The sequence below is a fragment of the Glandiceps talaboti genome, chromosome 16 (assembly GCF_964340395.1).
Source record: "Glandiceps talaboti chromosome 16, keGlaTala1.1, whole genome shotgun sequence".
In the NCBI taxonomy this organism is placed as follows: Eukaryota; Metazoa; Hemichordata; class Enteropneusta; family Spengelidae; genus Glandiceps; species Glandiceps talaboti.
This window is the reverse complement of record NC_135564.1, coordinates 10,489,335-10,502,771: the sequence shown is the minus strand read 5'-3', so window position 1 is coordinate 10,502,771 and position 13,437 is coordinate 10,489,335. Positions and strand designations below refer to the sequence as shown.

At 36.7% G+C, this 13,437-nt stretch overlaps 2 protein-coding genes across 2 annotated transcripts; one reads left to right on the top strand and one right to left on the bottom strand.

The window, feature by feature from the left end:
- Positions 1–271: 271 nt before the first annotated feature.
- On the bottom strand, positions 272–7,891 carry LOC144447340 (uncharacterized). Its single transcript, XM_078137308.1, has 5 exons — positions 7,784–7,891; positions 6,871–7,002; positions 5,775–5,928; positions 5,135–5,360; positions 272–2,679 (listed from the first exon to the last, which is right to left on the bottom strand). Exons 2-5 carry the CDS (start codon positions 6,957–6,959, stop codon positions 2,411–2,413), a joined length of 738 nt encoding a protein of 245 aa, XP_077993434.1. The 5' UTR covers positions 6,960–7,002; positions 7,784–7,891; the 3' UTR covers positions 272–2,410.
- Positions 7,892–8,114: 223 nt separating this feature from the next.
- LOC144447463 (vacuolar protein sorting-associated protein 72 homolog) lies at positions 8,115–12,909 on the top strand. The gene is made up of 6 exons (XM_078137494.1): positions 8,115–8,490; positions 8,881–9,033; positions 10,005–10,140; positions 10,634–10,816; positions 11,837–12,005; positions 12,241–12,909. Exons 1-6 carry the CDS (start codon positions 8,359–8,361, stop codon positions 12,548–12,550), a joined length of 1,083 nt encoding a protein of 360 aa, XP_077993620.1. The 5' UTR covers positions 8,115–8,358; the 3' UTR covers positions 12,551–12,909.
- The last annotated feature ends 528 nt before the right edge of the window (positions 12,910–13,437 follow it).

Below are 13,437 nucleotides of genomic sequence, written 5' to 3'. Positions count from 1 at the left end.
CCTGGTAGAAAGACGATTATTTAATTACACTTTCCATTTTCAGAACCAACATATTTGATCACTGTATATCTGACAAAATTCACATCTTTTATGAATGTTTCCCAGCACAAAAAAATACTACGTAAAAAACCAAACAAACCCTCAAGTCATACAAACATGAAACAAATGTGCACATAAATGCTTCCTCCCCTCCACCCATGCCTTGTACCTGTCTTATTTAACTAACTCAGGTCACACACAATAGAGTACACACATTCAAGACTTGTTAGTTGGTAAAATATTGTACTTTTATGTCATAATCCATCCGCTATAGACCAAATATTGTGATTAAGTACAAAATAAAGATAAAATAACAGCTACTTGAGGAGTGTCTATACAACGTGTATCACCAACAAGGCCTTACAACAAAAAGACTAGACATACATAAAAGTACAAGGAACTACTCATATATTGCATAAAAAAGTTTGTCAAAGGACTGTAAATAATAAACTAGACTAACAATGAACTGAACATAGAATGAAATGTACCACATATGATCCTACAGGTTCACATTTCTAAAACGAAATTTTTTTTTTTTCAAAAGTACACTACAAAATATTAATAATAACAATAACTTTGTTGAGACTTTGCTTCCTCTTTTTGGCAATCTTTATGAAGGCCAAAGTAATGAATTCTTTGTTCAACGCATTTGCTAATTTAAGGAAGTTGTACGGATAAAAACGAATATAAATGCCCTTTCTCTTAAACAACAGGGTGATGGTAAAATGTTCTATATGTATGCACTCTTCCCGGTAACGTATGGAACAAGTGTGATTTTCATATTTCAGTTCCTTCAAGACAACCTCAGTGCCATCACAAAAAGGATTTTTTTTACCATTTATGTATTTGTATCTTTTGGACATTAAAATAACATGTAACTACAACGCTAAAGAAAGATCAATTACTTTGGCTTTCAGATTGCTTTAAAAACCTGAAAAAATGACAATCTAAGATCCAAAAATTTAAAATGCATATATAAAAACACCTGAAAGATATAAATAATAGCCACACAGCTCTGTACATGCATCAATAAGGCTAGGCAGGAGGTTATCTGTGGCTCTGAATCTGTCACCACGTCTAGAAAATGAGGTCATGATCCAAACGCTGTTCATGCATAGGAGTAAACCCAAAACTGTTGGAACGAGCGTCCTGAGCGAACATCACGTAAATGCCCACAATGAACACCAACTTATTGGGCAGAATTCTGTGATTGATATACGCAAGCATGATTTTAATTACTGTGTGGGGACTTTGATTTTGAAATTTCGTGCCAGTTCGTCATTCCTCTAGACATGGAGAAGGATTCAAAGCCAAGGATAGCCTCTAGACTAAAATAAGGCTAGCCTGCCTTTGTTACTGTTAACATACAACTGGTCTATCCTGGTCCTATGTACAGCATTACTCACATACTTGAAATGATACATCAGTGTTCCCTCAAAGCCATATTGGAAATAAACGCAGAGAATTTCCCCCTAATTTTAGCAATTTTCTCAGCGACAGCATGTGTTTCACAAATCAATTGCAATTAGCAATTTTCTAGCATTGCAATATTTCTAGCTATCAATTGGGAAAAAAATTTTCTTCAACATGATCAAAAGAAACCTATATATGACAACATAAATACATTGCCAAAGAAACTGCAGACTTGGCGTTTTGACGAGTTATGCCTTGCACAAAATTTCTCTGTACTTGACTATGTTATGTACTTGAAAATGAAAACTGGCCACATATTGGATTTTGATATATCCGGAATGGTTTGCAATGCACTTTTCATTTCAACTAGAGGGAGCTCAGATCCTTTACATGGCTTTATTGCCATTTTCATGGAGAACACTGCGATATCTTGACATTGTCATTTTACTGGCGAACACTGATTATGCAAATTGAGGTTTAGTTTTCTCTACACTTTAGCTACTGCATTTGCACAAGTTCCATTCTGCAAGTACACAAATACACCCGGATTTCAGTTTTGTAAAAAAAAATTTGTCTAAAATAATTATTTGCACTTTATTCATTGGAGAACCCCGTTTCAAAATAATGAACTATACATACCAGCATGAGATGCCTCAAATGGTGTGTAAAACTGGCTTGCATGTCATGTACAAAATACTAAAAGGTTGATTGACAGTACTCTACACTGGTAGAAACATACTGCGGGTTGTTTGTTTCAAGAGCTTTAGTTGCAAGTTGAATAAGTGCAACTGTTTCCACAAACAACTGACAGGTGGTGGTGTGATGTTTTTGACTCACTTTGACACAATTGACATTAGCCTTGAAATGTGACTGTACTACTCACTCAGTACAGCAAAACATGTAACATTTCAACCATTTGAGGTACCTCAGCTAGTTAATTTCTATCGGTATTATCTATCTACTCAGTGTTATCAGCCTCTGCCATATAGGCGTCTAACTCGGCATCTAGAAAACCTTTGGTCTTGGACATGTACTCATCTAACTCGGTATCGAGTGCTTCTTTGGACATAGGTTTACCACCCATTCCTCTACCACCACGCCCTCTTCCCCGGCCCCCTCGCCCACCACGACCTCCTCGTCCAACACGCCCACCCCTACCACCGACACCACCACCACCACGCCCCCTGAAACCTCCACGCCCCCCTCGGAACCCTTGGCCACGACCACCTGTAGATATAAAAACAAAGAATGACATTAATCAGACACTTACACTTGAACTGCACGTCTTTCTTCATATCCTGTCAACTTACTGTTAATAACATCATTTTGCTAATTACTTGGATACTTAGTAGTCTGTTGACATCACAATCTGTGATTTTACTTCACTGTCTCACTAACTGCTTGTAATGCTAACAAAGGCAACCAATTAATTTAGCCCCCCACCCCCGGCAGGTATCAGTATGCCTGTTTGTAGATATTTACATTTACATTGCTATATGTAAATTATGTCATTCAAGTGATCATTTGAATGAGGGCACATGTACACATTGAGACCAATCATTTTTAGTGGGTTTTTTTTCAAACCAATCAGTCGAGTGTATAATTTTCAAACCATATTAATCTGCTGCTGGCAATATAAGCGCTTTAGTGACAGTGTAGCAAAACCACAGATCACAATGTAAACTGGCTGATAAAACTCTCCCATCATCCCCAAACACAAAATTTACAAAGTTATCAATTTCTCCCATGGTTGAAATAAACATGAACTGTAACTATAGTGTATGATTGTAAAATGTAATCAATATCAACTTATCTCACATAAAGTACATTTATTTATCTCAGCTGTCTATTGAGAAATACTTGCAACATAAGGGGTCTTGTCACTATTATAAAGGAATAACAGGACTCCTTATATTGCTCATATTTCCTTCCATAGAACAAAGGAAAAAATATTTTGTATGCACTTTTAAGTCAACTGTGCCATATCAAAATGCCAATGCAATGTTCTCCCTGCAAGTTTTGTCACAGCAGGTCTTAGCAACCAATAAGTAACAATTCTATAGTTTTTGGTTGGAGACGAGTGTGGTCTTCCTGAATGGAGTATATGAAGCAATTGCAAAGGGAGTCTCGGTTACCCAGACTCTCACTGCTGGGGGTTCCACTATATGAACACCCCCCTTCCCCCACTCTCGTGAAGAATGGGTGTATGAAACCCATTCTTCATACTTCAGATGTATCACTTGCTTGAGACATGCAAACCTGTCACAAAGGAGCCTGCATCAACAAGCATGTAATATTGGATGTGAAGTAATCCCAGAATGCACTGCTTGGACGCAGAGCCAATGCGAAAAATGTAGGATGAAGTTTCCCCAGAATCTCATCTTTGGGGTGCCGTAGTGGAGCCCCAAACAGGTGGGAGTCTGGGTAACCGAGACTATCGTAAAGGGTCGATAACAACACTGCAACCTCTTTACAACAAATACTTTGGGATGTGCAATAACGATGTGTTCTTTAAAATGAAACATTTGCCATTTTTGAAATACATGTGTATAAGTTTAGGAGACATCCAGAGTTTGTTATCAAGAGATTACAGAGTATTATAATCATTACCAATAACAATAGCATGTCGTCTTTTCCCATTTTCTTACCCAATCAGAGTGAACCTTATACAATATTTCACGTTAAAAAACCGAATGTAAATCTTCTGTGAAATTTTAGAGATTGAAACCACAGTTCTTAACAATGGTTTTTTCGTTGTATCACGACAGCACTCATAAATTTCACAGAAATTTGACATCTTCCTGAACATGTTCAGGGAAAACATTGCAATGTACAGTGTAACATTCAAGTGAAAAAGAATAGTTGAAATTAATAGCAGGTGTTATATATAGCTGTGGTAGGACAAAGCAATAGGAGAATTGTTAAGACAAGGAAGGGATTGCAGGTAGTGCTTGACAGGTTCAAAACCGTGTGTTTCCCAAAGTATGTGACTGTAAGCGGTGTAAAGATTGGTGACAGTATAACTGTTGATTCATCAGCACACTCAAATCTCTATTTTTAGTTTCTAGCATTCTCAGTTTTAGTAATTCATACAGCTGATCAGTGCTATTACACAGCAAACAATTTGTGTTACTGTAAAAGTGTTTGTGAACGAAAGGTTTCCACTTCACATGCCTAAGTATGGTTATTTTGTTTGCACCTTTCACCAACCCAAAAAGTTACTTCATAATACCCGCAAGTGTATTTCAAGCCAATAGTAATAGTGAGCCATGGTGCATCAAAAACAGTGCGCTCGCTAATCAAGAAGAAATTCCAGCAACTGCATTGTGCTTAAATTTTTTGGAATCACAACTAATTCAGCATGGTTAACTACTTTACTGGTAACTTTTTTCGACAAATTCAAAGACAAATTTCATAGCAGCATATCCTTACAATGCATTTAAACTTTCTATTCAACTGACTTTACCAAAGTATCATAAAATCACTGAACCCCATGACATTCTGAGTCTGAGAGAATAGCCATGGACAAAACACAATACTGTTATTACTGGCATACTGCAGATAGAAATGTGTTGAAATGATAGATACAGCCATTGGAAACAGTATTAAATGCAACTAGAAATAGAGGGATGTCTCAACAGCACACACTAGGAATCTACAAAATATAATAGATTCAACGCACCCCTTCCTTGCCCAAATCCTCTTCCTCTTGCTGGTGACCCACCACCCCCATAAAAGCCACGTCCTCCTCCCCTACCTCCACGACCTCCTCGCTGCCTCATCATGCCACCCCGGCGCTGTCCCCTTCCTCTCATACCACCCCTCCCCCTGGGAGAACCTGCACCTCTCTGTGGAATTCCCAGTCGTCCTCTGATATTACTTCTGCCAAGTCTTTGCTGTAAGCTCCTCTGAAAAATAAATAACTCAACAGAGTTACGGCCCAGTCATCCAGTGGAAATACTTATCCCTCGTCTTTGCTGCAAACTTTTGAGACATCTTGTGTTCTGTCAGATAAACCTTTCTGAGCAAATTCTTTCTGTCCTGTCATAGAGTATGGGGTTCTAAATCCTTACCTCTTCCGATTCGAATGCGGCTAAGTGCCTGATGAAGTCTAAACCCCTTTTATACATGCCTTCCAGTGAATATATCACAATGTAATCATACAATGACATGGTGTATAAAATCTATATCTCCTTGCCCTTCTTTAATAATGTGATGAAAACTAATCAGACTTCAATTTTTAACCAATCTTTTTTTTATTTATTTATTTATTTTTGTTTTTGGTGGGGGTTACTAACCTGTTTACCTCCTCCTCCTCCAACACCACCTCCTCCAAGTGCAGCTGCTACTGTTGGTCTGTTTTCCATCTGTTGGGCAAGTCTCCTATTCTTGGCCGATGCAATTGCTTGTTGTTGCATAATTGCAGACCTCTGTTGTTGCGTCATCTGCGGTCTCTGCTTACTCAGTTTTGTAAATCTTTTAGTTGAAGGGAAAGGTGAGGGGTAACATGATTGTCAACAAATCTCTCAGAGGGTTTCATTGTTTTGTTTTGTCTTGTCTTTCAGTACAAAGAGTATGCAAGAAATTGTTGGTTGGTAAAGAGTAGGATAGGTGAAGATGCAGGAAGAGGAAGAAACAATGACGAGTTGATGGGTGGTGAAAAAAGAAGAAAAAGATTTCGATGGAAGGGAAATGAGATAGAAAATGGATGGATTGAAACAATTGAAGCAGACGCAGGAATAAGCATAAACAAACAACACTATGGTAGAGGAGTGAAAGAATGTAGAAAAGAAGCATGATTTTGAGAAAACGAAAGTCACTTCAAAGAGATAGGTATGGTACACAAAGATAGTACATTATCCTGGACTGTACATATGTATTAGTTCCAGATGCCTCTTACCGAGTACAAACCATGTACTGAGGACAAGGAACTGAAGATAGAGAGACCCAACTGCCACTTACTACTCTAGTCATGCCGACCACAGCACACTAAAGATGGACAGTGTGAAGTCTCAAATTGCTCTGATGTCAAAACCCTCTATATATCACAAGGTACACAAAAACCACACCACAAAACATTATATTGTACAAACTAAAAACACTGATTTTTTTTTTTTTGGCTGAAAATGAAGTATTGCATGAAAGTGGACGTTTGTGCATTGCAGTATGTCTCTGTTCACAACATGACATTGTTGAAACACATGAAAAACTCCACGGAGTTTCTTGTCACCCAAACTTACTGCACTTCAACCTACAGTAAACCAATTAAAACACAGTTTACTGAGGCTGAAGAGAAATCTGGGGCAGTGATATCTATTTCATAGTCACTCAACTCTAGTGTTGAGCGTACATAGCCCCATACTTTCCTTAACAGGGTTATCTTGAATAGGTACAACGATTATTTGCAACACCCCTCACCGTTCATTTAGAGATACTTTTGTTGTGCTTTTGAGCACAATTTTTGGTGCAGCTGCTTGATTCACAGATGTACTCCGTAGTAGTGACATGTTGATGTGCTGGATTGACAAATTACCACCGACTGTTTATGGACTGCAATAAAAACACAAGTTGTTATTGTAAACCAACCATGAATGTGTCACAGACTCTTCATACATCATTACATGTACCAGTTTCAATAAACCTGAATTAACAGTAAATCGATATTGGATAATAGTGTACAGATATAGTTTCATGCTGTATTTCCAGTAATTTTTGTCATATCTGTAAGTTTGGTGTCATCAGCAGTCAGTTGAGGCTGTGAGTATACCATGACAGGTATACTACTATGTACATGTATGTGCAGACTGGGTAGAGTTGACTTGTGGGTGTGACTCCCTGTGACGACATACCTTGTTCAAGTCATAGGAGGTACTCCTATCAAGTTATACTTGGAATCTCTGCATGCACATTTATTATCATTATCATTAACTACACTAGCATAGGCAATGTTGGGGTGATGGGGTGAGTTTGGAATTGAACTAATTCCAAAAGGCAACACCCTAAATTAACCAACTGGCAGTAGTAGTAGAGTACAAAACAATCGATTACCCGTGTAATTTGTAAACATGTAACTTCTCGGGTTGTAACTACAGGTCTGAAATTACTGTATACGGAGAAAAACTGTGCAGTATTCCAATCAAGTACTTAAACATATTTCATGAGCTAGGTAGATTGACTCAGAAGTACGTGTCAAATCATGAATTCGTAGAACAGCTGACCCAAGTTTTTTTTTCTCCACTACGAATTTCCACGGATAAACCACTATCGTCATCAAAAACTTAACAAATGTGCTTTAAATTATACATCAATATATAAGCTGTAAAAAAATTACCTGATATTTTAGTGTAAGGGTCGAAGTGTAGGTGGATTAGCCAGATATTTTCAGCAATCTCGAGGACCTAGTCACAACAGTAAATTAACGATGGCGTCTTTCTTTCTTGATCTCGTTAGAGGGCGAAATCTTTTCCACCTCGTTCTGTAAAGATCTATAACTGTTTTATTATCTGATCAATATTGTCTTATATAATATTCAATAACATCATATTTCTAGATTTAAGGAAAATATTGTATGAAATGTGCTAAATGAATCATTTTACAAAGATTTCATTCGATGTAATTTTCTTTAAAGTTTTAATTAGTTGCGATCGAGGTTTCATATTGATCTGTAATGGCGGCCTCCGTTCCTCTAGCACTCTATTGACTCAGTGCCATTTGTTGATTTGTCTCTGAATATAATTTCTTTTCGTCGAAGTTTAGACTTAATTAAGTGTATCGCTGTAACAGTGCGCAGAGATATCTCGAGATACGATATTCTGAAGATACTGAAAGACAACCAGGGCCTGGACAACTAGCAACGATTGTTTTCATATTATCATTGTCAGTGTCACCGAGATAAGTCATAACACGATGAGTGAGGATGGACTGGCAGTGGGCAGGGAGCGTCGTTTCAACGCGGGTAACCGTATGTCAAGGTTGTTAGACGAGGAACAAGACGAAGATGACGACTTTTACAAAACCACCTATGGTGGATTTGACGAGGTAATTGCGCCCATTTGTTTGTTTGATTTTGTTTATTTTGAAATCAGTTGTCAAAATTGAGAGAGAGAGAGAGAGAGAGAGAGAGAGAGAGAGAGAGAGAGAGAGAGAGAGAGAGAGAGAGAGAGAGAGAGAGAGAGAGAGAGAGAGCGAGCAGTAGTAGTGAATAATTATATTTGTTTACATTTTCACTGAAATCCAAGCATGTTTTTACATTTCAACAATTTATTTATTATGTATGAATAATATTCCTTGCCAGCATACAAAACAATGTAGAAATGCTTTATTTGATCATAGACCCTTGATTTGACACTGTTGAGTTAAATCACAGACAGGTAAGTGTGTAAATGTACAAATGAGTTCATTGATGTTATTCTAATATTGTCTTATCAGGAATCTGGAGATGATGAATATGAAAGTGATGAAGATGACAGTGAAGATATGGTGGACTCGGACTTCAGTGCTTCTGAAGATGATGAACCCACTAGTGACCAGGAGGAGGAAGGGACTAAGAGAAAAATGAGAGTAGTTACTAAGGCATATAAGGTAATGTGCTCAATATTTGTAGAGTTTTTGTTCGTGAGAATTCATATTTTCAAAATAGATGAATGGAAAAAGGGAAATGTAACTTTAGTGTTCTCTCCAGGAAGTATTGTAGAATTAGTGGAAATTTGTATATCAAAGCATACTGGATTTAACTTCTTATTGCACCAAAATTTTGCACCATACTGTTAATAGTATTGTATCTTACAAAAAGTCATACGGTCACCATGGAAACCATTGATCAAATAAAAATCAAGGGAAAGCCATGTTTGATGCAACTGCGACTGAGTGTAGAGTCAGGCATACTTGGTTGGTATAATTCAAATCTCAGTGAGAGATCTGAAGGCACAAAATGCTTATGATGTACCATGTGAATAGATATAAGGTATCATTTGAGTGCTCATTAACTGACTGAGTGAAAGTCCATCAAAATTGAAATTAATCATACCATTTCACCAAATCTGCAACAAAATTTGAATATTTTGAAAGCAAAAACTTGTTTTTAGTATGTGTATGAGATGAGATACAGTATCAAATTAAACTTTTGTCCCAAAATACAAACTTGAAAATTGTACCTGAAATTCTTTACTTCAACTTTCGAAATTTCAAGTTTGTGTTTTGAACAAAAGTTTAATTCGATGCAGTGGTTTACCAACACAGATGGATTTTCATTATATTTTTTTATTTGCCAGAGGTTGAAAAGAAATGAAAATTTACATATCAAGTGAGGAAAACGAATTAGTTAAGTAAACACATCAAAATATAAATAAAAAATAAAATTTCTGGTTGGACCACAAAAATGGTTTACTTTGAAGAGGTGAGATAGATAAGGGAATGTTATGTTAGTTAGGTGGATTAGTCATTAATGCAAGAACTTGGAATTAAGTCTTGGGGCTTTCCACTTTGGGAATAGATGTAGTAACTGAATACAGGGATACAGTTTTTATACAAAAGTTCATTTTTTCATATTATAGGAACCTAAAAAGGCATCCAAATCAGCAGCTCCCACAAGAAAGGCTAGTGAACCTAAAGCCAAAGTTAAACCTACTGGCACTGCACAACCAGTACATGTAGGAGGACCAGCTGAACCACATACCAAGGAAATTTCATGTATGTATACATTATGTAACTTGCACCTCATATGCACTCAATTCAGAGAACTTATTGTGATTCAAAGATGTGTGCAACTGTAAAAAGCAGTGTGCTTCATGTCGTGAGAAACCAGTACTTATCAGCAATTTGTAAAATACCCCGAAATACATCTTTTCCACTTTTAATCTTCAGTGCATCTTTTTGTGAAAAAAGGAATTGCCTTTGTAGAGTTTGATAGCCTTGGTGAATATTAGTGTGTGTCCAGTTTCAAGTCTTACCTAGAAGTACAAAACCTGACCCATTATACTTTCGTGTGTATTACTGTTTTGTACTGTATAAACATGTCCATTTGAATGTAATCAGTATAAAATACATTTTGTGAATGGATAACTGTTGCGAACTACATGTTATTCATTCTATGATTTGGACAAATGCAGTATATATTATAGGGTTAAGTATTAATTTCTGTTCTAGTATATATTATATTGTTATTATCTATTCCTATTAATAGTAAGGAAATCAACCAGACAGAGAACACAAGAAGCCTCCTTAAGACAAAAAGAAAGAGATGAAAGAAGTAAGAAACTTAAAGAAATGCAAGCAAACCGAAAACAGCCTGAAATGAGACGACTAACCCAAGAAGAATTGCTAGCAGAAGCTAAAGTTACAGAGGAACTTAATTTAGCATCTCTACGTAAGTTGATGGAAATAAAAGTCATAACTGTGATTTGTGTTGTTGAGGGTGGTAGAGCCTTCTTAAGTTTCATAGGCATTTGACCAGGTCTGTTTACATTTGGGTTTTTTATCTTTTGTTAAAAGGCTGATGATTGATATTGAAATTGTCAGTCTCTGATAGCTTGAAGGTTTTCTAGTTGGTTGATAGTCATTTGTATCCATTTCTAAACCCACTCAGTCCTTTTGTACTGTGACAGCACATATGTTATGCCATGCATGTCTTTAGCCCCTAACGGATTGAAGTCCAGTGGGGCTACTGAAATAGGTTCCAGCTGTGCATTTCTGCGTCTGTCCATCTGTGGCCAGCCAACACTGACATGGTGATGTACAAGTCATTTTCATATAACAGAAAGGTGACATACCATAGTGGGCATATGCACATCCCTTCCAGTGATCTCTTCCTGTCATGGCCTTGTCAAATTTGAATGAATGGCAGCTATGTCAAAATCAAAGCCCTTTCATGCATATCATACTCTTTGTAGTATTTGAGTATTTCTGCTGATTCTTCCATATCTTTTACAAAGGTGATAATAACATAGGACATACATGTATACACATATTTAACCTTTGTACCACATTTGACTCAATTTGCGGCCATATTTGTCTGAAAAAATGGTGGCCATATTTGGCTGAAAAAATAATGCAAGCCTAGATCTTTTCACCCTTTGGACATTTTGTGATTTTACAGTCTTCAACTTGTTCCCAAAGATTGATTTTAATGAATTATTATGCCTGGTGCCCTGTTTATGTATCAAGTGGCGTTTTAATCACTACTTATTTTCATGTTTTTGTTTTCCAACAAAAGAAGTGAAAATAAGTCTTTCGTGAAAATTTCCAGATTGACAGTGTACTGTTAAACAACAGGTTTGGGTGTTATGTCTTCAATAATGACTTGTTCATTTTGTAATGAAATCTTAGAATAAACATCAATCATAACGGTCTGAAACCCTTAACATCACAACATTGTCACTATTTACAGGAGCATATGAAAGATTGGAACTAGAAAAAAAGAAAAATAAACTTCAGAAGAAAGCATATAAAGGACCCATCATTAAATATCACTCTGTTACCATGCCGCTGATTGAAGAGTTGGCAGAAACATCACAACCATCATTACTACCAGAACAGATCAATGTGGTAGGCAATGGGTAAGTCATCCAATCTTAATTTCTATCATGAATAGATCTTTAAAAACAAAAGTAAATTTCATTTTGACCATAGAGGGCGCTAAAAAATCAAATTGCCCTGGCCTCATCTAGTAAATGTTGGTTATTTTACTCACAGGAACAGGAGTGTAACTATTAATGAAACATTTTAAATCAAAATGGATTATTTTTAAATTCATGTAAAATTACTCTTTTTTCAACTGTGTCTCATTTGCAGGGAGGTAGAAAAACCAAAATCAAACAAGAAATGTTCCAGAAATTTCATCACTTTCACAGATGAAGATACATTTGACAAATATTTCCCAAAGATCAAGAAAAAACATCCAACGAGACCCTACTGCCCAGTTACAAGACTACCAGCTAAATACCTAGATCCTATAACCAGTATTCCGTATGCGACATCACAGGCTTTCAAATGTATTCGGGAAACTTATGTACAGGAACAGGAAACAAAGTGTGATAAAAGACTATCAGAACTAAACTCTTGGCTTGAACAGAAGAAGCGACAAAAACTAGCACAGAGTTAAAACAAAAATAAAAGTTACTCAGCAAAAAATATATTTATTTGTGTTAAAAGGCAGGGGGGTTAAAGGCTAATGTTTGAGTCCCACAGTTGTGGATTAGTGCTGTCTTATCAGTGGAGCCTTAGGGATTACAAAGGATTGTTCTTTTGGGGGTTTTTTACCACTCTGACCGACATCTATTTTTTACACCTAAATGTTCAACCAAATCTGACTTTGGCAGTATCTGCCTCTTGGCAACAAAGAGTAGCACAGTGGCGTGAGAAAGCCAGCCCAGGTGGCAATATTTGTCAATAATTGCAAAGATAACTATGGCTGTGGAAAGATGTTGTATTTCACTTTGAAGCTTGGTATGCTGACTTCGATCAGACGTTCATTGAAAATAAATTTGTGATACACGTAAACCCCTGTCTAAGTTGCATTCCTTGACTCAATAAGTTGTGATTTGTACATGGATCCCATTGTCTATAGCTCGGTGAAGGTTAGGCCAATATGAGAAACTCTAATACAGAAATTTGTACCAGTTTTGGTTGTGGGGTGGGTGTTGGAGATACATCTGTCCATGGAAGCATGGAGGGACATCCATATTCCCAAATGGAAAAAGTCAAAAGTGGCAGCTGTGTTATGTCAATAGAGTGATTCAATGTAAATCCACACGTCTTTGTTATCTATTTTAGTATTAGTATCTGTGGATGGCATGAAAAAACATCACATGGCCAAAATTTTAATTGACCACTATTATTATAGCAATGCAGCTGGTGTATGTTGCATGGTTTTTTTTTTCAATAGGGAAGTTGCAAACCTGCCAGGTTGAATGTTGCATCATGGGAAATGTGATAATAAATGCTAATCAATTAGTATTATGAACAATATTGTTTGTAACCACAAATGAT